Genomic DNA, 23,361 nt, shown 5'->3' with positions numbered 1-23,361 from the left:
CTTGTCCCTTGAAACTGTCTCCCAGGCCCCTTTTGGTGTCTGTGCGTCGCTTCCTGACCTCTGATGGACAACGCCATCCCACCCCCCGACCCCTGTAGATAACTGGCTGTGACCCTGCATAACTCATGGACAAACCGGTGGGACACTCAGGACCCTCACCTCTAAAATGAGGGGGCAGCAGAACAATTGTTCTTTTAAGTCCTTTCTAGTTCGAAGATCTAGTGACTCCCTAAATTAAAACTTAAAGTAACTCTATATTCTTTTCTTCTATTTTTGAATTTTAAGAAGTAGGAAAGAAAAGTACCAATAAGTTATTGTTTGATCTCAGAAGCAGGCTACTAACACCAACCTGATTCTGGAAATAATATAAAAGAATTATAATTTAAAACCTCAGCGAGAGGGAATGATAAAAACTCTTGGGATATATCGTGAAGCTTCTATGTCTGAACCATACGGAGAAGCAAGCATCTTACCTGTAGGGACATCTCGATCAACATTAGTAACTTCTTGATTCCTATCCACACCTTCTTCCCTTTGACTTGCTGTGCAATTGTGGTGCGTTCTTTATCCCTGAAGTTGCCCAACAGCTACAAAAACAACAAAAAAAAACGAAAGCACTTCTGTAAGTGCATCAACAACATTAGTTAATTCCCACATTTACCCTTAAAAGAACAGTGATAAGAACTACCTAACTGGTTCAAGCTGACAGAATTCTCTCATATTTTAAAATCTAACCTGACTTGCCTGAGATCCATTAGCTGCAATCATGAAAATGAAAACTGGTATCCTAAGCTCTGTTTTCTTACGGACCTTGATTATAATTTAGAGATATATTTGCTGGGGGAAAAATAGCTCCAATCCATAATAAATATCAGTTAAAATTTTTAACATTCCTTTCTAGGAAAAATCTGTTATGTGTCAAAGCAGACTAAATTTAATTCTCTTACTCAACCCCAGCACAAAAACTGCTCAAACAGGTAAGCTGGAAACATTTATCATACAGATAGTTTCTATTTTGTTGGGAATATGCCCCAATTGTATGGGTCTTGAGGATTTTAAGAAGCCTTCCTGGGCTTCCCTGGTGGCGCAGTGGTTGAGAGTCCGCCTGCCGGTGCAGGGGACACGGGTTCGTGCCCCAGTCCGGGAGGATCCCACATGCCGCGGAGCGGCTGGGCCCGTGAGCCATGGCTGCTGAGCCTGCGCATCTGGAGCCTGTGCTCCGCGACGGGAAAGGCCACAACAGTGAGAGGCCCGCGTACCGCAAAAAAAAAAAAAACAAAACAAAAAGAAGCCTTCCTGACTCACTGCTGAACAAGTCACTAGATAATATTTTCTAACACCTCATCAAGTCATTTGTGCACATTGATATTAATCAAAAGTTTAATAAAGGATATATATTTTTTTAAATTAAAGACTATGTTATCCTCAAAAAAATATTTCCACATTATGAACTTGTTAATAAAGGGGTTGCTTTTACTTCTATAGCTTTTTTCAAGTTTCTAAGGCTTTAACCATTGCTCTAATTTATTAAATGCAAGTAAATGGGCTGAAAGCAACTATGAATAACTGAATTTTCTATTTCTTGATTACTCTCCTCCCTCGCCCCATTCCAAGTTTCTGGTCCATGTAATCTATATGCATTAGTGATGCTGGGCACAAAGTAATTCACTCCTGGCAGTTTGTATGCTGCTTCCACCAAGGAATGAGGAATTACTTCACTCTCACTTATATTTATCTCTTCTTCCTCTAATTCCTGAAAATGACTGCAGGTGTATCCCAGGTTCCGTGTTCTAGGTTAACACAGAAACTAAACACCAGGTGCGATGTCTGGGGCACCCTTAGCATTAATCCAGCCTCAATTCCTTTCTTTGAACGGTGTGCACTCCACTGGCTCATTCTCACCTCCAAAGCCTCTAGCAGCTGCTCTCCTGTGGCAATGTTGGGCACATGGATGGTGGTGCTGAAGGCGTTAAGCATTTCCATCTCCTGAAGGACATCTTTGCGGCTTGTGGTCCCAATGATAAGAAGCTTGCGGCCCTGATCATAGGGAGAAAATGTGTTAAAACACATGCGAAACGACTGATTAGGAAACTAGAGTAAGCCTGAACAATATCCATTTATTTAATCGCAGAAATGCAAATGATTAGGCAAAAGAGAAGGAAAAAAATTCAGAATTGTCCTCTTGAAAACCCTTCTTTTTGGGGCCGTGCTGCGCGGCATGTGGGATCTTAGTTTCTGCCTGCAGTGGAAGCGCAGAGTCTTAACCACTAGACCGCCAAGGAAGTCCCTTGAAAATCTTAAAAAAATGTATCAACAACATGATTCAGAAAGAGCAACACTTTCTTCAGCATGTGGTTCAGAAAGAGGCAACTGTTCTTTCTCCTTATCCATATCAATAACATCATCGATCAGTAAATCAGGAAGATACACAAACCAAACAGCAAGATACCTGAGTATATGTTTGTAATTCATTTTTCACAGCCAACATAGTATCAATATATGTATGGTTGGGAAAAAAATGAAATGAATGAATGGAAACCCCATGCCACCCACTTAGCAAGGCTTTATTACGGTTTTTAGGAGAGGTAGGATAATAATAATAGCTTACATTTATGCAGCAGTTAACTGTGAAAGGCATGGTGCTAAGTGCTTTACATAATTGTCTCACTTAATATCTTTAATTTCTTTTTAATTTTTAACCCCAAAATATACAAGGCATGTTAAAACTATAGCAGGCCTAGGCCACCATTCCTGATTCCCTCTCTCCAGAAGCAACCATTTTCTACTCTCTTAGTTTTTCTTCTTGTATTTACTTCCTTATCTTTAAATAACAATGGTACACTATTATTTTGATTTTTCTTTTCAGCTCTAAATATTATTTCCTGAATTCCTATTATGGAAGAGGGAGAGTTAATATTAATTTTGCACAGCCCCCCACCCCAATATGTCCTTTTTCTCATCCTTCCAATTATTTCACAGTCTTTAGTTACATCTATATTCAGTATTTATTATGATTATAAAAATATGATTTACAGCTAAGCCATGTAGTGTACTATTAAATTTCCTTTCTTGGGCAACATTTTGTTTTTATTAGAGTTAATAATTGCCATTCCCCCCCCCCAACCCCTTTGCTTAGTTTATCAAATACTTACCACAAGTTCATCCCAAACAAATACAGACACGGATATCATACCAATATGTTCACACATGTTAGGGAATTTTAAAGTTTTGGCTGTTTTTTCTCAAAGACATTCCCCTCCTGGAGTCCTCTGTTCTCAAAGTTCAATCTGAACTGACTGTTCTCTAGGCCTGCTGCACAGCTGTAGCCCTAGAACTTTCTTCTCTCCTCTGTTAGATCCCCTGTCTCCTCACCTTCCTTTGTTTTTTCATTTATTCTCTCTTTCCATGGTACATATACTTCAAAAGCTTCCTGAGAAAGGGTGTATGGGAGGTAAAAATTTTAAGACCTGGAAATGCCTTTATTCCACCCTTAATACTGTACACTTTATACTTGATAGTTTGGCTAGGTATAGAGAACAAGGTTAGAAACAATTTTCCCCACAGAATTTTCAAGGCATTGTTCTATTGTCTTTTAATTTTCAGTACTGCTGACTAGAAGACTGATGCCATTCTGATTTTCTGACTCATTGTTTCTAACTTTTAAAAATAAATACAATTTTAAAAGAATCTTTTCTTTATCCGTATGTTCTATAAGTTATGAACCTTGAGATAAGTCACTCTTTCTTGTTTACTGAATGTTTCTTTTTTTTAAAAATTACATCCTGTTATATTTCATGGATACTACCTTATTTTAGATCTCTGTGAATACTACACATTTTAAAAAATGTTTTCTTCTTTTCTCTGCTTTGTCTCCTGTGAGTTCCTTTTTCTTTTCTTTCCTTTTTTTTTTTTTTCTTATTTGTTCATTGGTGGTTTTCTTCAAGTGTCTGGTGATTGTTGGATTACTATTCATACTTAAGAGTTAAACTAGTGACTGGAAGCTCTGAGAGCTTCATGATAGGATGATAAGACTTGGCTGATTACTGGGCGTCTCTCAAAGGTCAGGATGTGTACATTTTCCCCGGAGAATCTTCCAGTCTCCTTCCTGAGGGTTATGGAGACTAGTTCCCAACATACTGCATGGGAGTCGATGGGGGAAGGAGTCTGGGTGCCTCACCACTCAATATGGAGACTTCCATTTACTCCTATTTGCAGTATGGCACCTCTTTAGATCAATCTCTCATTCAGTGTCCATTATAATCCTAAGAATTAAGTATGAGCATTATCTCTATTTTACTGATGAAGCTACTGAGTCTTATAGATTTAACTAATTTGTTCACGGTCTAATAACTAATAAATGATGGAGCCAGGAATGGAAACCAGATCCAGAATCCAAAATTGTATACTGCCTTTTTTCACGAAGAAAAACACGTTTTAAAAATGTTTACTCAGAAAATGGAAGAGGAATGGATTTTAAACTATGTCACTAGATTTATGATACACACTCATTCCACAGATAAGCCTTTAATACAATTAAACCTTTCACAGATCTTAGAAGCCAGGGCATTAAAATAAATGAGAAAATTTAAAAATTATGTGAAAATTAAATTAAATGTACGAAAAGATTTTAAGAAATTGAAGATCAGATGCCAAAACAATTTCAATTGGGGTTTTGTAAATATTAAACCACTATTGCTAATAAGGTGTGCTAGCCTTCCTCAGTCTTACTGATTGCTTTTGTCCATCTGTTGTGCCAAGAATGGATGATGCACCAACATAAACAAAGGCCTACCAAAGAAACAAGGTTGAGGCTTTCTGGTATAATTAGTAACTGGCATACCAAATGCCTGTGCAAAGACTGTGAGAGAGAAGTATACCTCTGAAGTATACACTTAAAGGGTAATCATTGTTATTATTCAAGAAACCCACTAGCTAAAAATCAAACACATTGTCAACAGACCTTTACCAAGCTCCTGGATGAATACGGAACAGACCTTGTATATACAGAGAGACAGATACAAAACAGATCATTATAATACAATACGGAAAGGTAGAGGTATTGCACATAGAATGTCATGGTAGAGGGAAGAAACGTGTGGCAGAGAAACATCTTCTTTTTCTCTGGAGGAGACAATATCTGAACTGAGTCTTAAGGAGTGAGTGGGGTGATTAGGAGATGAAGGGGAAGGACATCCAAGCCAGAAGGAGCAGAAACAGATAAATCCAAAGGCAAAAAAACAAAAACAAAAACTGGGGTGCTGGGGTAATTACGAACACATAAAGACATATAAGCTTCTACTATGGAACAGAAAAGTGGTGCATTTACACTCGAACTATTTTTCAACTATTTTAAAATTCTGTTTGTAAACTTAGGAACATATCCTTGAAGGCTCATAGATGCCAAAAGCCGCATAGGCTGGTATATCTTCATTACAATTAAAGATAACTGTTACTGTGCTTTTTTCCTTAGGTTTTTAATGTTCCAGAGTCCATAATTCAAACCCCCTCATCTTGCCCCTCTCTTACAGAGGACAACACTGGCCCTAGAAGAATGGCTTCTTACCCATTCCCAAAGGCTGGAATTGCCATTTTCCTAGTGAAACTTTGTCTTATGTTACCAGTGACTATGCTCTCCAGAGTGTTAAGACTGGGAAATGTAGAGCAACTTATAATGGAGATGTTAACTTATGTTCTGCTTTTCTTCTTGTTTAACAGGACTGCAAACACTGCAGAGAGGTCATGACCCAGGGAAGTTCAGGCCTTGACTTGTTGGCATCATCTTTAAGAAAACACTGAAAACATTACCAAATAATTAAATTGTGCTGGGTCATTCTGTATATTAATTAGTGGTAATACTCGTGAGGACGCTTTACCATGAAAAACCAGCTCTGAATATATTATCATAAATCACACTGGAGAACATTTTGGAGAAAACGTTGCCAGCAGCATGAAATGAGAAGGCCAGCTTTAAAAATAAAAGTAGAGCTTAACCCAGAAAGAGAAATCCAACTACTAGTGGCTACTAGTCTGAGTCTATAACGCCAAAACATGCCCCTTGATGGAAAGAAAAAAAGCTGAGCGACAACTTACTTGGAAAAAATTGTTCCCAGCATACTCTTCACTGAGATTTTCTAGTCCTGATGCAATAAAGAAAAGGCCTAAATAAAACGACTATCTGCCAATCGGATTATGATAAACATTGTTCCAAGGTTAAATAAGTATTAGTTAACTAATTCTTAGTACCATAAGAAGCAACTCAGGTGAAAACATTACCATGAAAAAGGCAGGGCTCAGTCAGGTGTTGATCCTTCAGAAAAACCACTTCTTTACATGATGAAGAATGAGCCAAGTACTAAGCAGTATCTAAGCCTTTTGCCACACAAAGGACTAACCAGATAATCCACACCCTTTCATAGGTCCTGCCCATTGATTGGCCCCAATAAACTGATTTGCAACAAAAGTTCATGTGGAAGAAAGCTTTTTTTTCCCTCCCTTAAATAAAAATGCCACCAATATAATACTGCAGTGAAATGGAAGGGCTGATTTTAACCTGCTAACAAAAGTAAAGTCAGTTATGCAGTAAAGAAAGGCCAATTATTTCCATATCATTCAATGCTGAGCAAGGGCAATACACCCTTGCTAAGAAGAATGAACTGTGAACAACTGGAAACCCTGAAATGGATTAAGAAGTGAGTGTGCCGGGGGCCTTAAACTTTATTTTCTCGTTGTTAGAATTTGAGGCTTTTGTAAACAAAAGTGAAATTTTTCAGAATTCAGAATTTATAAGCCAAGTTAAAGATAAAATAGGTTAGTTGATCAGACCATTAACATGAATTGACTCTGTTCAGGTATTTATGGAATTATGAGATTCAGTTTGTGCCTCTAAAGTGAGAACAATCTGGCTGGGGAGACCAAGTAAATATTCAGGGACCACTGCCAAGTAACACACCAGCAAACACCAATGAATAATGGCTGAGGGGACACAGCTTATGGGCACAGCTTCACTGGCATGGGGTCATCCGGGAAGATTCCTACAGTATCATAGAGACACTGATGAAGAGGAGGCCCTGGAGGAGAAGGGACAGGCCTTCCATGCTCCTAATTCCCATGTGGGTGGTGGAGGCAGCTGAGCCAGAGCCCTCAGGGCTGAAAACGAAGTCTTTTTAGAGAGATGGGGAGTAGGCAGCGGACAAAAGGAAGACTCAGAATGCCAAACTAGAAAGGAGATTTAGTATAAAAAGCAACAGGAAACTAAAGAAGGTGCTGGAGGAGGAAGAACTGTGATGACGAGAAAGATGATCCCAGCAGCTTCATGCCGGGCAGTCCAGCAGCCTGTGAGGGGGCTGCTGTGGGAAAGACGGCTCTGAGAAAGGGTCTCAGAGTGAGCGCACCTGGGAAGGGTCGGCGCCTCATCATCAGTGATGCACACATGTGCCTTCCATTTCAACGCAAGCCCAGGGTGGGCAGAAAGCAAGGGAGGAGAGGCAAGTCCCCTGATGGACAGGTGGCTTGGTACCATACAAAAAGTACAGGCTCCACCATTCATAGCTGAGTGATTTGGGCTAGATTACTGAACTTCTCAGCACCTGTTTCATCCTTAACCATAAAAACGGGATTAAAAATCCTACCTACTTGTCAGAGTAGAGCATGAGGTGAGAATGTGTGGGAGAGGGAGGCCTTTGCCATCACTGTCAGAGGAGGCAGGAGTGAAAGGAAGTGAGTGCTTGAACGATGGTCTTGAGAGGAACCTGAAAAACTGTCCTCTGCCTGGGATGTCAGGAATCTATGACATCGGGCTGGGTGGGCGAGCAGTGGGGCACCTGAGAATTCCTCTCTTCCCAACAATGCACGGCACTGGCCACAAACGATGCCCAGAGAGTGCATTCTCCCAGAAGGCCAAGATTCACTCTGCGTTAGGGGGAGATGAGCGCGCCGATCTTCAGCTTAACGACAGTTAGTCAAGGCCCAGACGAGGCCTGAAGCTAAAGATCAAACGCCCCTCAGAAGCAGCCGTGACAGCAGGTTGAGGGTGAGGGGCCTCGGTGAGAGGCAGGGACTCTGAGGAAGAAATCAGCTCAGGGCAGAGGATGTGAAGCTTTTCTGGTAAGAGGTGCTTCAGTTTGTCACACTAGCTTCATTCTTGAAATGGGAGTAATGTCTGATATTTTAACTTAGTTTGTTATTATTCAGTGCAGATTAAATAAAAAATTCTATCCACCATAGAGCTTATACAACTTTACCACTGCATTTATTTGCAAGTCTGAATCTTGTTTCTAGCTTGTCAGCTCCCTGGGGGCGGGGCCATGTTTTATTCATCTCTGTCCTTGCAGGTCTTTAGCACAGCATGCCTGGCACACAGAAGATACTCTGATGTTCCCTCTACCTAGAATGCTCTTCCCTTATACATCCACATGGTTCTCTGCCTCAAAGTCAGGGCTCTGCTCCGGTGTCACCTTTCCCACAAGGCCCACCCCCCCCCACCCCCGCTTCATCTCCCTTTATCCTGCTCTTCCCCCCCACAGTAGGATCACCTCTTAACATACTATATACTTTACTCATTTACTGTCTTTACTTATGTATTCTATTTATTGCTGGTCTTCCCTCATAAGGACAGGACTTGTGCCTGTTTGGTTTCACTGATGGATCCAGGGCTAGCATAGTGCCTTGAACATAGTGACAGGTTGATACATTTGTGTTGAATGAATGAATGGTGATCTCAGTGTAGGTTTCAAGGGCTGCAGATCACTCCTTCCTTGTTACACGTCTCTTCTGGCCCTGAATAATGCACACTATACCAAATGTTCAACAGGAAAATAACTACCATTTCAGAGTCTATACATCTGAGCCCCAAGATAACAAGTCAACAAGTTTTAAAGAAAACAATCCAGAATGATCAGCATGTATGCTTCATTTACAACATAACTAGATGCAAAGGATGTCATACCGCTTTCTTTTAGCTAATCAATTGATCGTCAATAGTTAAGCTATTCATAACTATTCATAATACAGACTTCTCTGACAGAGAAAAGATAAGACTCATTAGAAGCCATTAATTTAAGCTAGCGAGATAACTATCATTAAGCATCTCCTACAACTCTTGGTTTCCCCAAATCAAGGGAAAAATCTGACTACTATTAAAAACAACCAGAAGTCTGGACAGCGAAAGGAGAGGAATGGGGCCTCTTTGCATATCCTGCATGCATTTGATTTCTCACGCTCAAACGTCTGTAACTTCTTTTTTTGGTAGTTAAATGTTTAAGTTGAATACCAAAGGAAGGATGTTTCAAATAAATCATGTTACAACTAGGCAGACAACTACATTGAAACTCTCCATTAGATTTTACCCTGAAGCAAATTCTTGGCCTACTGTCTTTGTAACCATCCTCCTGGTGCTGTAGGCAGGACAGAGGACAATAAAGAGGGGGAATTCATAATACATATTGAATATGAAATGAGGAACTTCACCCCAAATAATTTTTTAAAATTACTATAGGCAAGAGCAGACCACTCTGAGATATTACAGAATATTCTAGTACCAGTTTGTGAAAAAGACATGGAATCATCAGATTTTATACTCGGAGCAGCTCTGAAAGCTTGCCTAGTTCTCTCCTCCTCCCTCTCCTCTCCTGGCTATTTTGTAGGTGAGAAACGGGGGTAAGATTTTACATCCAGGGAGGGAGCTGAAACCAGAGTTCAGGCCTCACCGATATTCCCACTATGCTTTGCTGTCCACTCTTTTTTTTTTTTTTTTTTTTGCAGTACGCGGGCCTCTCACTGTTGTGGTCTCTCCCATTGCGGAGCACAGGCTCTGGACGCGCAGGCCCAGCGGCCATGGCTCACAGGCCCAGCCGCTCCGCGGCATGTGGGATCCTCCCGGACCAGGGCACGAACCCGTGTCCCCTGCATCAGCAGGCGGACTCTCAACCACTGAGCCACCAGGGAAGCCCTGCTGTCCATTCTTATTTGTGTAATTTTTAACTTATATCAGCAATGGCTGATCTCTTAATTATGAGTTAGATATATCACCTAGAAATTACGACCTCTGAGCTCTTAGGAGAAAAGGTTAAATAAATTAAGAAAATAAAGACGTACTGATGTACGGTATTCTTAGTGCCCAGTTTTGTAGCTGCTCTCTCATTAGAAACGTAACTAAGATGATCACTGACTCATCAGCAAATCCAAACTCTTCCACCTGGCACCCACAGTACACTTTCCCTCCCTCCCTCCGCTTTTAGCTGAGATGCCCAAAAATGACCCCTGTGCTCTGATCAGTTCAATTCTCTTCTTCTTTCTCATTTAACTTCTACCTCTGTGATTTTTATCCATAGCATTCCTCTTTATTAAAATGTTTTCCAGAGTTTTCTACCAGTTCGCAATTATCCCTTATGTTCAAGATATTTCAGAACTTGTCTTCTCTCCACATTCTGCCCTCCTTTAACCCTACACAACCCAGTTTGCTCCTTCAGGCTCCACCCTCTCTGAGCATGGATTCAATGTGCCCAGTAAAAACACCTCATTTATCTGGAGGCCAATTTACTGAACAATTTCAACTATCTAGAACATAGCCAAGAACCAAGATACATGCAAAATTCTCTAACTTCTAGAACTGAAAAAACAATAAATTGAGGTTCAAGTGACTACTCACAGGTAGTACCAACTTATCCACTGGGCACAGCGGGCACAGGGGCAAGGGCCCACAAAAATATTCTAATTTCTTCTAAAATCAGAAGAAAAATAAAAGAACTTTCAGGTTGAGGAAAATGTTTTAAATTCCAACAGTTGGAAAATAAAAGTTTAACATTTTCTTTATGAAGAAAGGGATCCACGGAATTCACGACATGGCCCTGCTGGCAGGAAGCTCCTCCGCCTCTCATCAGAGTCTAGTTGCTCTCACTTTACAGACAACTCAAGGGTCCTGGAGGTTGCCTTTCTTAGCTCACAGCTAAGAAGCAGCAAATTAGACGAGGGGGAATTGTCAGAGGCAGGCAGACTGACACAACTGACTTGAATTCCTCAAGTAAAAGCTGATAGCAAAACCATTAAAAACAAGAAAAAGTACAACAAACTCAAAAAAACAGGGCACACTAGGTCTACTTAATGACTCCCAGGGCAGAGTCCTCTACATTCCAATAGTTCTTGCATAATCGCCATGTGATTATGGTTTGTAATGAAGATCCTTATTCATTGACGTAGTGTTTATAATACTTCGCTTCAGACACCAAAGATGTATGTAGCATTTCTTTCCTTTTAAAAAAGGCTAAAGTATAACAGCAATTAATATTTAAAGAGGTTCAGCTTCAGTCATTTCGGAAAAATGAAGCCTTTGATTTCTTACTAATTCCTATTCTTCCCTCCAGTGAAACTGAAGATGCCATATGAAGCCTAAGGTAAGTAACTGTACACAAAACGTATCCTTAAATTCCCAAGTATCAGTTCGTATGTAAATAATAAAAATGTGCTAGTTCTGGCGCAGGCATATCCTTCACCATCTCTGCCCACTGCTGCAGAGCTGGAATTCCTCAGCACAGCATAATGGTCCTGATCAATCTCCCTTTTACTCATCTTTCAAGACCAGGATCAAGAACTACTGTTTGTGAAATACTTGCAGATTTTCTCGGGTAAAATGGACCATACTTTCCTCCATAGTCCACTGGAACCCACATAAGTTATAAAACTTAACTATTTACATCATCATGTTTACACATCTTTCTCCCTCACTGGATTGTGTCAGGGACACTAGTTGGCCTGCATACAAAGAAGAAGAAAAATACCCCTCCTAGGTGGATGAATTAGAAAAAAGCAGTCATCTAGGTATATGTAGCCACCCTTGTCCCCATCTCCTAAAGCCCCAGCACCTTATATGAGTAAAAAGGCACCCCTTTTCCTCTTCCTCAGGCTAGGGTTGCCAGATAAAGCCCTGAGTATAGGTATGTCCCAAACAATGCATGGGATATACTTACACTAAAAGATTATTTGGTGACTTTCTGAAATTCAGATTTAACTTGGCATCCTATATCCTCATCTACTAAATGTGGCAACCCTACTCAGCTGGGCAGTTACAGCCCACGTCAGGGTACACGGCTCACAGGGCGACTGGAGTGTGGGCTGGATGTTAACCCCCACTTGCCAGTTGACCTTGTGCACAGCTTGTGCCCAAACTGCGCAACTGAATAGGTGGTCCTGGATTATGAGCTCTTTGAGGGCAGGTAGCATGTCTTACTCATCTTTGTTATTTCTATAGTACAGAACAAAAGTTTATGAAATGTACATCCTAATAAAAGCATATAGAAAGAAATATTTCAAACTTGCATTTCAAAAGAAATATTTTTGGATAGAAAGAAACTTCTCATCTCCGTTCCATGAAGCTTAGTAGAACTGTCACCATCTATCCTGGTCAACCTTGGTCACATTGGCATTCAACCATCGTTAAGTTCAGCCTGGAAGCACAGCACTGAGCTGTGTCCAAGGACAACCGTGAGAGTCAGGAGGCACTTACATACACACTTTTACTTGCAGGACCACAGAGTATCTTACAGACCAGACCTTAAATTAAATCAGCCTTAAAGAAAAAACAAGGCTAACAAAATATATTGCATACAGACAAGCTTAGATACAAAGGTAGATTCATTTAACGGTTATTGTTAGTCAAGCAGCAACTTAGTTGCAAAGGACTGGAATTTTGAGAGTTATACTGCTGAGTTAAAAATAAAAATGCCTGGGCTTCCTTGGTGGCACAGTGGTTGAGAGTCCGCCTGCCGATGCAGGGAACACGGGTTTGTTCCCCCATCTGGGAGGATCCCACATGCTAGGCCCGTGAGCCATGGCCGCTGAGCCTGCGCGTCCGGAGCCTGTGCTCTGCAACGGGAGAGGCCACAAAAGTGAGAGGCCCACGTACCACACACAAAAAAATAATAAAAAATAAAAACGACTGTATACACATTAAGTTTTTATTTTTCCTGATTATAAAGTAACAAATGCTTATTGTAGAAAATGTATAAAATATAAGAAATTATAAAGCAGAAAAACCCACCTACGATCTACCATCTAAGAGCAGTTGTCTTTAAGATGGAGAAATAATAGAACTTCCGTTAACTTTTGTTTTTCTCTTCATTCTTTTCAAAAATTCCTTTTTTGTATATTTTAAAATGAACATCAGCTAATAGAATAATAAATGCATTAAAATATTGGGAGGATGAGCTCAAACTTTATTTTCAAAATTTTGAGGCAATCACAGAAAACAATTTTGGCATATTTCCTCCAGTCCTTTTTTCTTCATAACTGAAATCACACTTGGAGAATAACTGAGGATTAAGTGGAAGGTGATTTGATCCTTAGGCAGGCAGTTTCTGACACGGGCCCACTTTATATAGATAATGGATCACTAGCAGGGCGGCCACCAAGCTTTTCATCTCCCTGCTCTGGCTGGTATTTCTCCCTGTCCTCCCTTCCCATTATTACTCCTTACTTGGGGAACTGGCACCCTTCTTCTACCTGCTCCAGGGCTGGCCCCAGCAGGGTCTGTAGGAGCCCGATGGCTGGCAGCTAGAGGGAAAGGAAGCTGTCATTCCTGCTGACATTTCTAGGGCTGGCTTCTTCCGTAGCAGCCACCTGGAGCCTAGCTCCTTTGATATGGGTTGGTTACTTTGTTGGTTTTACATATTTTTTGTGTGAGGAAAGACAGAGTCAGAATTTTCTTTAAAGTGAATAATAAACTAACAATTGAGTTGTGATCTGCAGTTTACAAAGAACTATAATCAACATTTATCTTATTTAATTCTCACGATCTAAATATTAGTTAAATATTACTACTGTTCCCATTTTACTATGAGAAAATTGAGGCTCAGAAATTAAGTGACTGAATTCAAGTTCACGTCTTCTAATTCTAACTCCTGAGCTCTTATTTACGCTGCCAATGCCATTCTACATGTAGACTCACCATCTTCAAGATATCCATTCAACAAATATCATCATCTATGTAGCCTAAATAGGTCTGCAAAGAGAGAGAGAGGGGAAGAGAAGAAGAGAGGAAGAGAGGGAGGAAGGAAGGGAGGAAGGAAGGAAGAGGAGAAAGGGAAGGGAGGGAGGGGGGAGGGAGGGAGGAAGGAAGGGGGGGAGGAAGGAAGGGGGGGAGGAAGGAAGGAAGGAAGGAAGGGGAGGAAGAGAGAAAGAGAAAGAAAGAAGGGAAGGGAGGGTCTAGGCAGATTGTCTGGAGCTTTCCTTATGAAAAGCACTCTTGACATTTGCCATTCCCCAATGTGAGAGGTAAGCAGGATTGTCAAGATGAAAACGTGGTTACAGACCAAGCTGTGACGTGAAAAGATCAAGGCCTTGTTCCATCTACATTCCAATAACTATCAGGAATACTGACAGATTGTTTTGGACCCTCTGTAAGGTTCCCCTTATTGGTTCTTCTCACCCAATAGTTGTTATGTCATATAGTATAAACCCTTACGGATCTTCAAAGATCTGTGTATTTGTTTTGGGGAAAGGTAGGTAGAAGAGAAGCTGTGAAATGCTATCCTGTTCCACCTTGGATTAGAAAAAGAGGTGAACTTTAGTCACAAGCAACAGGTAGCTACAGGGAAAAAGGAAGGAGGGCCAGTCCCTGGAGGCTAAGGACAAGTGTAATGGGTAGTGTACTTGGGATCCCACAATGGCCACAAGCCCTGGCTCTCTCTCTACTCCTCACGCTGTTGAACTCTGAAATTCCTGTTTCTACTTCATTCTCCCTTTTATAATAGGGATCTCCAATCCCCAGACCAGAGTATTTGTCTTAGGACTCAGGAAGCTTCTAAATTTCAGTGAATGGGCGATGGGGAAGCAGGGTGCCTTTACTTCTTTTTCCAGTATTGCAAATGAGAGAAGTTGAACCTGGGCATTCCAACTTGAAACACTGAACTCACTTTCCATGGAAATTTGCTATATACAGTTACATTCTTTAGTTTTCCTATCTTAAATGCTAAAGAGGTTCTGTGGACTATCTAAAGGCACCTCTTTTCTTAAAACAACAGCTGGGAAATACATTTCTAGTTCTATACAACAGCCTTAATAAAATACTAAACCCCTAAGAACTTTGAAACATTAAGAAAACAGGAAGAAACAGAATCTTAGATGTCAACCCCTAGGCTCCAAGCAATGGGAACATTCAAATCACGCAAGAGAAACATTCATCCTTTTTTAAGGATAGGACTTTATAAACTGATTCTTTACAAATGACATTCTCTGTGGAAACAGCATACTCTTACTTCTCAGTAACTCTATGCTTTTCACAATCAGGCATTAATACCTTATATCTGTGCAGCCCGCAGGTTTACATAGAACTTACATTATGTGAGTTGGCCGTCACTGTGGTAGGTAAGGAGGAATTATCTTCATTTTACAGATGAAGAAATAGACACAAAGGTATTAAGGGACTAGTTCAAGACTAAAATGCCAGGGCTGTGCTAAGACTCAAACTCAGGTTTTCTGACTCCAAGTCCAATACAATGAGTAAGTTGTGCAGAGAGGATACTCATAACTAGATTCATGGCCTCATGGAACATTATGATGGTATAACCAACACTTTTCTAATGCTGATGTCAAGTCACAGTAATATATTTAAGGCAGTGAGAGGATATTTTGTCTCAGCACCATTAGCATTTTTCTATGATTAAAATGTAGATATTTAATTTTGAGCTACCTGAAAATGGTGTATGTGTGTATATATATTTATCTTATAATTTTTTGCATTAATTAATACATATTTTAGATGTGCTCTACTGAAAAAAACAAAAAGCCCTATTTTGAAAACATGGTTTTATTTAGCAGATATCTGCAGCAATGTTTCATGAAAGGACTCACCAAATTTCTTTCACTGTTTTTTCTTTTTTTTTTTAACATCTTTATTGGAGTATAATTGCTTTAAAATGGTATGCTAGTTTCTGCTTTATAACAAAGTGAATCAGTTATACATATATATATGTTCCCATATCTCTTCCCTCTTGCGTCTCCCTCCCTCCTACCCTCCCTATCCCACCCCTCTAGGTGGTCACAAAGCACCGAGCTGATCTCCCTGTGCTGTGCGGCTGCTTCCCACTAGCTATCTATTTTACATTTGGTAGTGTATATATGTCCATGCCACTCTTTCACTTTGTCACAGCTTACCCTTCCCCCTCCCCATATCCTCAAGTCCATTCTCTAGTAGGTCTGTGTCTTTATTCCTGTCTTACCCTTAAGTGTCCATCAACAGATGAATGGATAAAGAAGATGTGGCACATATATACAATGGAATATTACTCAGCAATAAAAAGAAACGAAATTGAGTTATTTGTAGTGAGGTGGATGGACCTAGAGTCTGTCCTACAGAGTGAGGTAAGTCAGGAAGAGAAAAACAAATACCATATGCTAACACATATATATGGAATCTAAGGGAAAAAAAAAAGGTCTTTCACTGTTTTTTTGATGAACTTGAAATTGTTCTCTCTCTCTCTCTCTCTCTCTCTCTCTCTCTATATATATATATATATTCAATTTACATAGAACTTTCTGAGATAACCTAGTAAGTAAAGTACACTTTTAGAGAATTTTTTAAACTATAGTAGCCATCTAACGTCACTGACTTAATAAATGAGAAAACTGGGCTACTGAACAGTCAGTCATCACACAGATTTTTTATAAAGAAGTCTGATGCAGAAGTCACCACATCAGTGATTACAATTAATGTGTCTGGCAAAATTACTAAACCTCTCTCTTAAAGTGGTTATATATCTTCTTGAGTCATATTGTAGTCATTAGCCAGAGTTAATTTTGAACAGATAGACAGAGAGATATTCATGTTTAGGCCTGTGTGATTTGGAATCTCTTCCATTATTTGGTTATTTTGCTAAAGCAACCCAAAGACTGAACAGTTGCTTAATATCACCAAGACTCCTAATAACATATCCGAAGTAAGATTGCACTGAGATGTCATATAAGGATTACAGAAAAAGCAATCTTGTAGAGAGACTGGTGATCTTAAATTAAACCCATGGAGAAACAAATATGTCTGCCTGAGTTCCCATCAGGAATTTACTAACAGTCTTATTGTTAGTTATACCCTTCCCAGCTCTAAGCCCTACTTCTTTCTTATCAGGTAATATTCCTAAGTGCCAGAGCAGTAAGGAAGTAATTTTTTTCAACAACTTTATTTTTCAGCTAAAATTCTGACAACTGTCAGGTCCAAGTTCTACTTCAGTAATATTGCTATTAATTTAGAGTGATCTTCTTTTGTAAAAGTTTACAGTTTCCAAAGAATTTTCCAGCTGGCATGCTGCGAATGAATTATAAGTGTTCTAAGATACCAACTCTCGTCAGCCCTCCTTGGGAAGGCTGGTGGCACTTGGCGTGGCTGCATCTCTGGCCAGCTGTGAATGGCCTCATCCACTTACCCAAGTACATCATCAGATGTTATCATTTTCTACATGCCATGATATGAAAAAGGCTGGGAAGCACTGAAGTGAAAAAGGAGTGGTTCTCCATTAGTTACAAGGTTATTCTGGTACATATGGATGAAGTCTTCCAAACTGATTTGCAAAAGTGTCAGGTAAACATTAAAGCAGTCAGGTTAATGGGCTTAACTACTCTCACACTTGTTGAGGAAACTGGAAGTCATGTCATTTTACAGCTGAGGAGTTCCTTTTCAGGCACTTTGTCTCCCAAAAAGAAAAAAAAAGAAGGTGCCAGAAGAGACCTATGAGGAAAATCATAAAGCCGCTGGTGCTGCAGTTTCCAGGAAGATTTACCTGGCCTCACTGCATTACTACTGCCTCTTCCTTGACACGAAGACTAAGGCTTTCATCCTCCTGATCCTGAAAGGCACATTCCCTTCGACTTCCATAAATCTGCAAAGCTTGAAAAGAGCCCCAGTGTCATCAAGCAAAAGAGCCGGCTTTAGGAATCTCACTGGAAGGAGGGGTGTCTTCAAGCCTCTCACTGCTAAGCCGGACATTTCCTAACACTGGACAAATTGTACGTCCAGCTCAGGGAGGGTGAACTGCAGTGGTCTTTTACCCTCCAAGCCAATTGTTAGCTTTTCACAAGAATCAGCAGGGAAGCACATGTGAAACCTCTGTGGTGATGGTGAGCACCCCCATGCCTTGTGTGACTCTGCATGTAGATGAAGCAGGCTGGGAGCTTTCTTAGCTACTGCTGCTGAGTTCTCAGAGCAGCCCTTTTCTGCGGCGTGGCTCCCTGCTGGGACAGCCCTTTTCAATTTTTCTATCCCCCCTCGATCTCTTCTCCTGCAGAACACAGGGAAACTTGATTGAAATAAAGACTTAGGGAACATGTTTTATTTTCTCCTGTTCAATCCATTTTAGAAAAGCTTTTAATTGGTTTTAAAAAGATGCTAAACAAAATGTGATGATGTTTTTCAGTCTTCATGAACTACAGATACCACTTTTTATACTTTCAAAGGGCTAATAAATCAATCATGAAATTAACTCTCCAGCTAAATTTAAAGCAAATCCACTGAATACTAGGTTCATTAAAAATCTATGCATTAACTTGGAAAAATTTAAAATTCAAAGAAAATTATCCTAGTAACTGAAATCTGACTTGAATTTTTAGTCCTACACTGAAAATCCAAGACCAAAGCAATCACAAAGGGAAAAAAGGAAGGCTTGTGAACCAGTTTTAATAAGCCAATTTACAATGAGGGAGGGGAGATGGGGGAGGGGAAGAAGTAGAAAAAAAGAATATCTTGATACATAACAACATAGTACCCCTGAAGGGATTCTTTTATTTGAGCATGTGCACACATGCACATACAATTTTTCTATGTGAAAGCTGAATTACAACAAATGCAAAACTAAGGATTCTGTGACTGATATGATTACTGTATTGTATGCATGTACAGTTTCTCTTTTGAAAGAAAAATGCCTACAACTTTTCTGTTTTCTTGACAGTGATAAAATAATAGCTTTCTACCAGTCTATGCATCTCTACAACATTCAGATTCATATACATTTAATATTTAATTGAAAACATCTGAAAAACCTACATGATAATGGTTTGGTAAAGTGAATGCTTCTACTTTAGAATGACAAATAGTCTTGACCCTGGATCAGCCTGAAAAATTTTCCCTTATTGTCCTGAGAGAATACAAACTAATTTAAAAAAGCAAGGTGGTACAGAGAAAGCATATTTTTATTTTGTTAAATATATGCCAACTAGAAATATTTTAAATGTTACCTTCTTCTGCCACTGATTCACTTATACAGCAGGTCATCTAGCAGTCCAGGTCAGAGTCACCAAATTCTGATTAAGGACAGGCTGGTATTCTCTTAAAAGAGAATCCCCACCATTTCCAATCACTAAGGCAACTAGATCTATCTTCTACTTCTTACATGCTCCTATATCCTTCCTTTCCAATCCTTAGAGAAATTCATTCCACAGCCCTTTTTTAAGGATTCAACTCCTGTTTCTAAGATTTTTTCCAATCTGGGCCATGTATGTTGTATGCTCACTCCTTACCTCTAGCTCTGCATGGAATCCTCCTTTCACCATTTAAGCTTCTGACACTATCTATCTATGTATCTATCTATCTATGTATCTATCTATTGTAACCATTTTATCAAGATGTAACTCATATAACACACGGTTCACTGACTTAAAGTGTACAATTCAATGGTTTTTAGTAGATTGCACGGATATGTGCAACCATCACTGGAATCAATTTTAGAATGTATTCATCATCCCCCAAAGAAACCCCGCACCCATTATCAGTCACCTCTCATTCTCCCTATCCACCCCTCCAGTCCTAGGCAACCACTGATCTGTTTTCTATCTCTATAGATTTGCCAGTTCTGGACATTTCATATAAATGGATTCATACAATATGTAGTTGTTTGTGACTGGCTTCTTTTGTTTAGCATGTTTTCAAGGTTCATCCATGTTATAGCATGTATTAGTACTTCATTTCTTTTAAATGCCAAATAATACTCCACTGTATGTATATACCATAGTTTATTTTACTTGATGAACATTTGGGTTGTTTCCACTTTTTGGCTATTATGAATAATGTTGCTATGAATATTCATGTACAAGCTTTTGTGTGGATATATATTTTCATTTCTTTGGGGTATATACCTAGAAATAGAATTGCTGGGTCATATGGTAACACTATCTTTAACTTTTTGAGTGCTAGACTGTTTTTCAAAGGCTGCACAATTTACCTATTCCCACCAACAGTGTATAAGGATTCTAATTTCTCCATATGCATATCAATACTTGTTATTATCTGACTTTTTGATTATGGTAATCCTAGCTGATATAAAGTGATATCTCACTGTGGCTTTGATTTGCATTTCCCTGATGGCTAATGATGTTGAGTATCTTTTTGTGTTATTGGCCATTTGAACTTTACTTATTTTTGAATGTTTTCACTTTAGTCATATCTTGCCAAATATAAACTACAGCAATACTAAATACTCAATCCCACCAAAATGAGGGGACACTCAAAAAATATTTAAAAGTTTATATATATGTGTGTGTGTGTGTGTGTGTGTGTGTGTGTGTATATATATATATATATATATTTGAATAAGTTATTCATGAAGCATATCTGTATAAACCTCAGTGCCAGATGCTGTAAGATTTAAAAGCATAAGATAATGTTCCTTTCCTCAAGGGTGTTAACAATTATTTTTATAAAACAAAAAGTTATTCCTAAGTCTTTATTCAAGATTTTGCAAATCATTTGTCAATATGTTCTATTTATTTCTATTAGTATCTATTTTGGATTACAAATAATTCTCAGGGGATGTCTCTGTTTAAATCCATGTGTATAGTATTTAACAATGTAAAGGGATAAGCAGTTCAAAAAGTACCATTGAAAAATTATTCTTTCTTCTCTCAAATGGCTTGTAGCATAAATTATTTTTAGCTAAAAACCTGAATATTATAAGAAGTAAATTTTAATACCTGGGAAAAGTCTCCTAATCTTATAATTTTTTAAATGCTGATTTCATAAAAAGGATTTTTTTTGTGTGTGATATATATATTTTAAAAATTTATTTATTGGGGTTATTTTTATTCTAGAAACTTTAGATATATCTATATACATTAAAAATTTTTTTAACATCTTTATTGGAATGTAATTGCTTTACAATGGTGTGTTAGTTTCTGCTTTATAACTATATACATATTTTTTGAAGGAATCAGAAAAGAAAAAAATTCTCACTTCTCTAATTTCAGCTTCAATATAAGCTAAAACTCCAACTCCTGGGAATAACAGTTTACAGAAAAATGATTTGAAAAAATCCTTTCACCGTGCAAATATGTAGTAAATTTTCAAGGTTGTTGTATGTTTCTTTTCACTAGTTTAGGGAAATAAAAAAAAACCCTAGAAAGTCAAGACAAGTCCTTTACCTTTAGGCCTAACACATACACACATATAATTTTAACTGTTAAATTAAATATTAGATTCACCAGCTTAACACTAAATATTTTCCATACAGCTTAGTTTATATCTCTAACTTCAAATATGAGATTCCCATACAGACATTAAGATGTTTTTTTAAGTTAGTGCTTCACCCCTTTGTATCTGCCTTTGATTGGCATTTCTTCAAGGTTACAACATGCAGAATCAACCAAGAGAATTCATGTCTCATGTCATAGCCAAACATGCTCTGGCAGCCTCTACATAATTAACATATTTAACCAACCCTCATAGGTTAGTTTAAATGTGTTAACCTATCAAAATCACCAGTCTCCAACAGCCACATGAGTAAAAACTACAACCACATGAACCAAGGTTCTGGCTATAAACTCACTCTTCAAAACTGCCACATTACACAAGAAAAATAACTCAAGCTCATCCTTAAAAACTAAAAACAAAACAAAACTCCCTACAGGATGTAAATTACCCCAAATACAAATTCTTAGGAAAACTTATGAAACGAAAAACAAAACAAATGGGAACATGTGTTTAATCCCCTTCGACATTACTATCATGTATTAACATCTCTCATGGGAAACGGAGGGAAGCAGGGATGTGTAATATGGTGGTGAAGTTATAAAGCAACACAGAATACTAACTGAAACTGGGATTTTGAGATCTTCAGAAAAAGAACAGAAAATTTCTCTGATTAAGAAAAGTGATTAAGAAAATCATTTACCTTAAGGCAGAAGGCCAGACCAGACAACCTTTCAAAATCTCTTCAACAAGAAAATTTTATATGTTTATGATAATCTGCTTATTTAGAGAGTGCACCGTTGTATAATTTACTGGAGAAACTCTGTGAAAATGTTCCTTATATTATTTTTACCTGAGGAGGCGCCTTTTTCAGTAACACAAGAAGAGCCTGTAATACCAGATTAGAAAATCGAGGGCCAATAGGGACATAATCTGGAAGAGAAACATTGCTATGTTTAGGGATTCGATATACATATGCACATATTCCAAACATTCTGATTTTTCTGCATAAAGAGTCCTGGGGGGTGGTGGTGGGATGAACTGGGAGATTGGGATTGACATATATACACCAATATGTATAAAATTGATAATCAATAAGAACCTGCTGTATAAAAATAAGATAAAATAAAATTCCAAAAAAAAGAGTAAACACAGTCCTAAATAACAGTCATGCAACTAACGATAACAAGACAAAATATCTACAGTAACTTAAATGCTTAAAATAGTACGTAAGAACTCGTATCTGTAAATTTTTAAAAAGCATCTAAATATCCATTTTGAGTTCGTGCAGACATCTCTGTCTGATATTCAGAGACAGTTTTTTTTTTTTAAAAGAGGGAAAAAAAATCCCCAGGAGTATTTACTAAACATTTCCAAGAAGTTACTGCAAGCCATGGTAATACAGTGAGTACACAGGCAACAAAACATGATACTAGAAAATGGGTAGAGGAGGAAATGGCAAGTAATAAGAATGTAAGTAAGGTACTTCAATACAACTGAAATGATGGTAAAGCCACTAAGATTGGTCCACAGATGGTGAAGAACAGTGAACTTCTCAAATAACTTTCTACCTGTTAAAACTTCTACCCATCCTTCAAGATTTGACACTAATGCCACCCGCTTTGCTTTCTCTGCATGTTGCACATGCACCCTTGCCCTGTGCTTAGAGCTGCCTTCAGGCATCAGCCCTCTGAAGTCAAAAGTGATCCTCCCCTTTCTGAATATCCAGAACACATGGCACATTCTACTTTGTATTAATTTTTGCCAATGTATGTCATAATGACAGCATCTTACTACTTATTTTTCTGAAACCCTAATAATTCTAGCACAGTGGTAAGGGCTCAGCAAATGCTTACTGAATAAATGAACAAATAAGTACGGATAATAACTATTCATACAAGTGAAAATATACTCAGAGGGCACACATT

General features: G+C 38.7%; 1 protein-coding gene across 2 annotated transcripts in view; it reads right to left on the bottom strand.

The window, feature by feature from the left end:
• Positions 1 to 23,361, bottom strand: part of NSF (N-ethylmaleimide sensitive factor, vesicle fusing ATPase) — a gene marked incomplete at its 5' end in the record, with an annotated part of 157,261 nt that overhangs the window by 5,753 nt on the left and 128,147 nt on the right. For both annotated transcript variants that reach the window (XM_082678887.1, XM_082678888.1), the window contains 3 exons: positions 474 to 587; positions 1,903 to 2,037; positions 22,287 to 22,366. In XM_082678887.1, the coding sequence (XP_082535013.1) occupies positions 474 to 587; positions 1,903 to 2,037; positions 22,287 to 22,366 (329 nt within the window). The remainder of the gene's footprint in view (positions 1 to 473; positions 588 to 1,902; positions 2,038 to 22,286; positions 22,367 to 23,361) is intronic.

This window comes from Grampus griseus (assembly GCF_964374135.1).
Source record: "Grampus griseus genome assembly, chromosome: 20".
NCBI lineage: Eukaryota > Metazoa > Chordata > Mammalia > Artiodactyla > Delphinidae > Grampus > Grampus griseus.
This window is presented reverse-complemented; position numbering and strand designations above follow the sequence as displayed.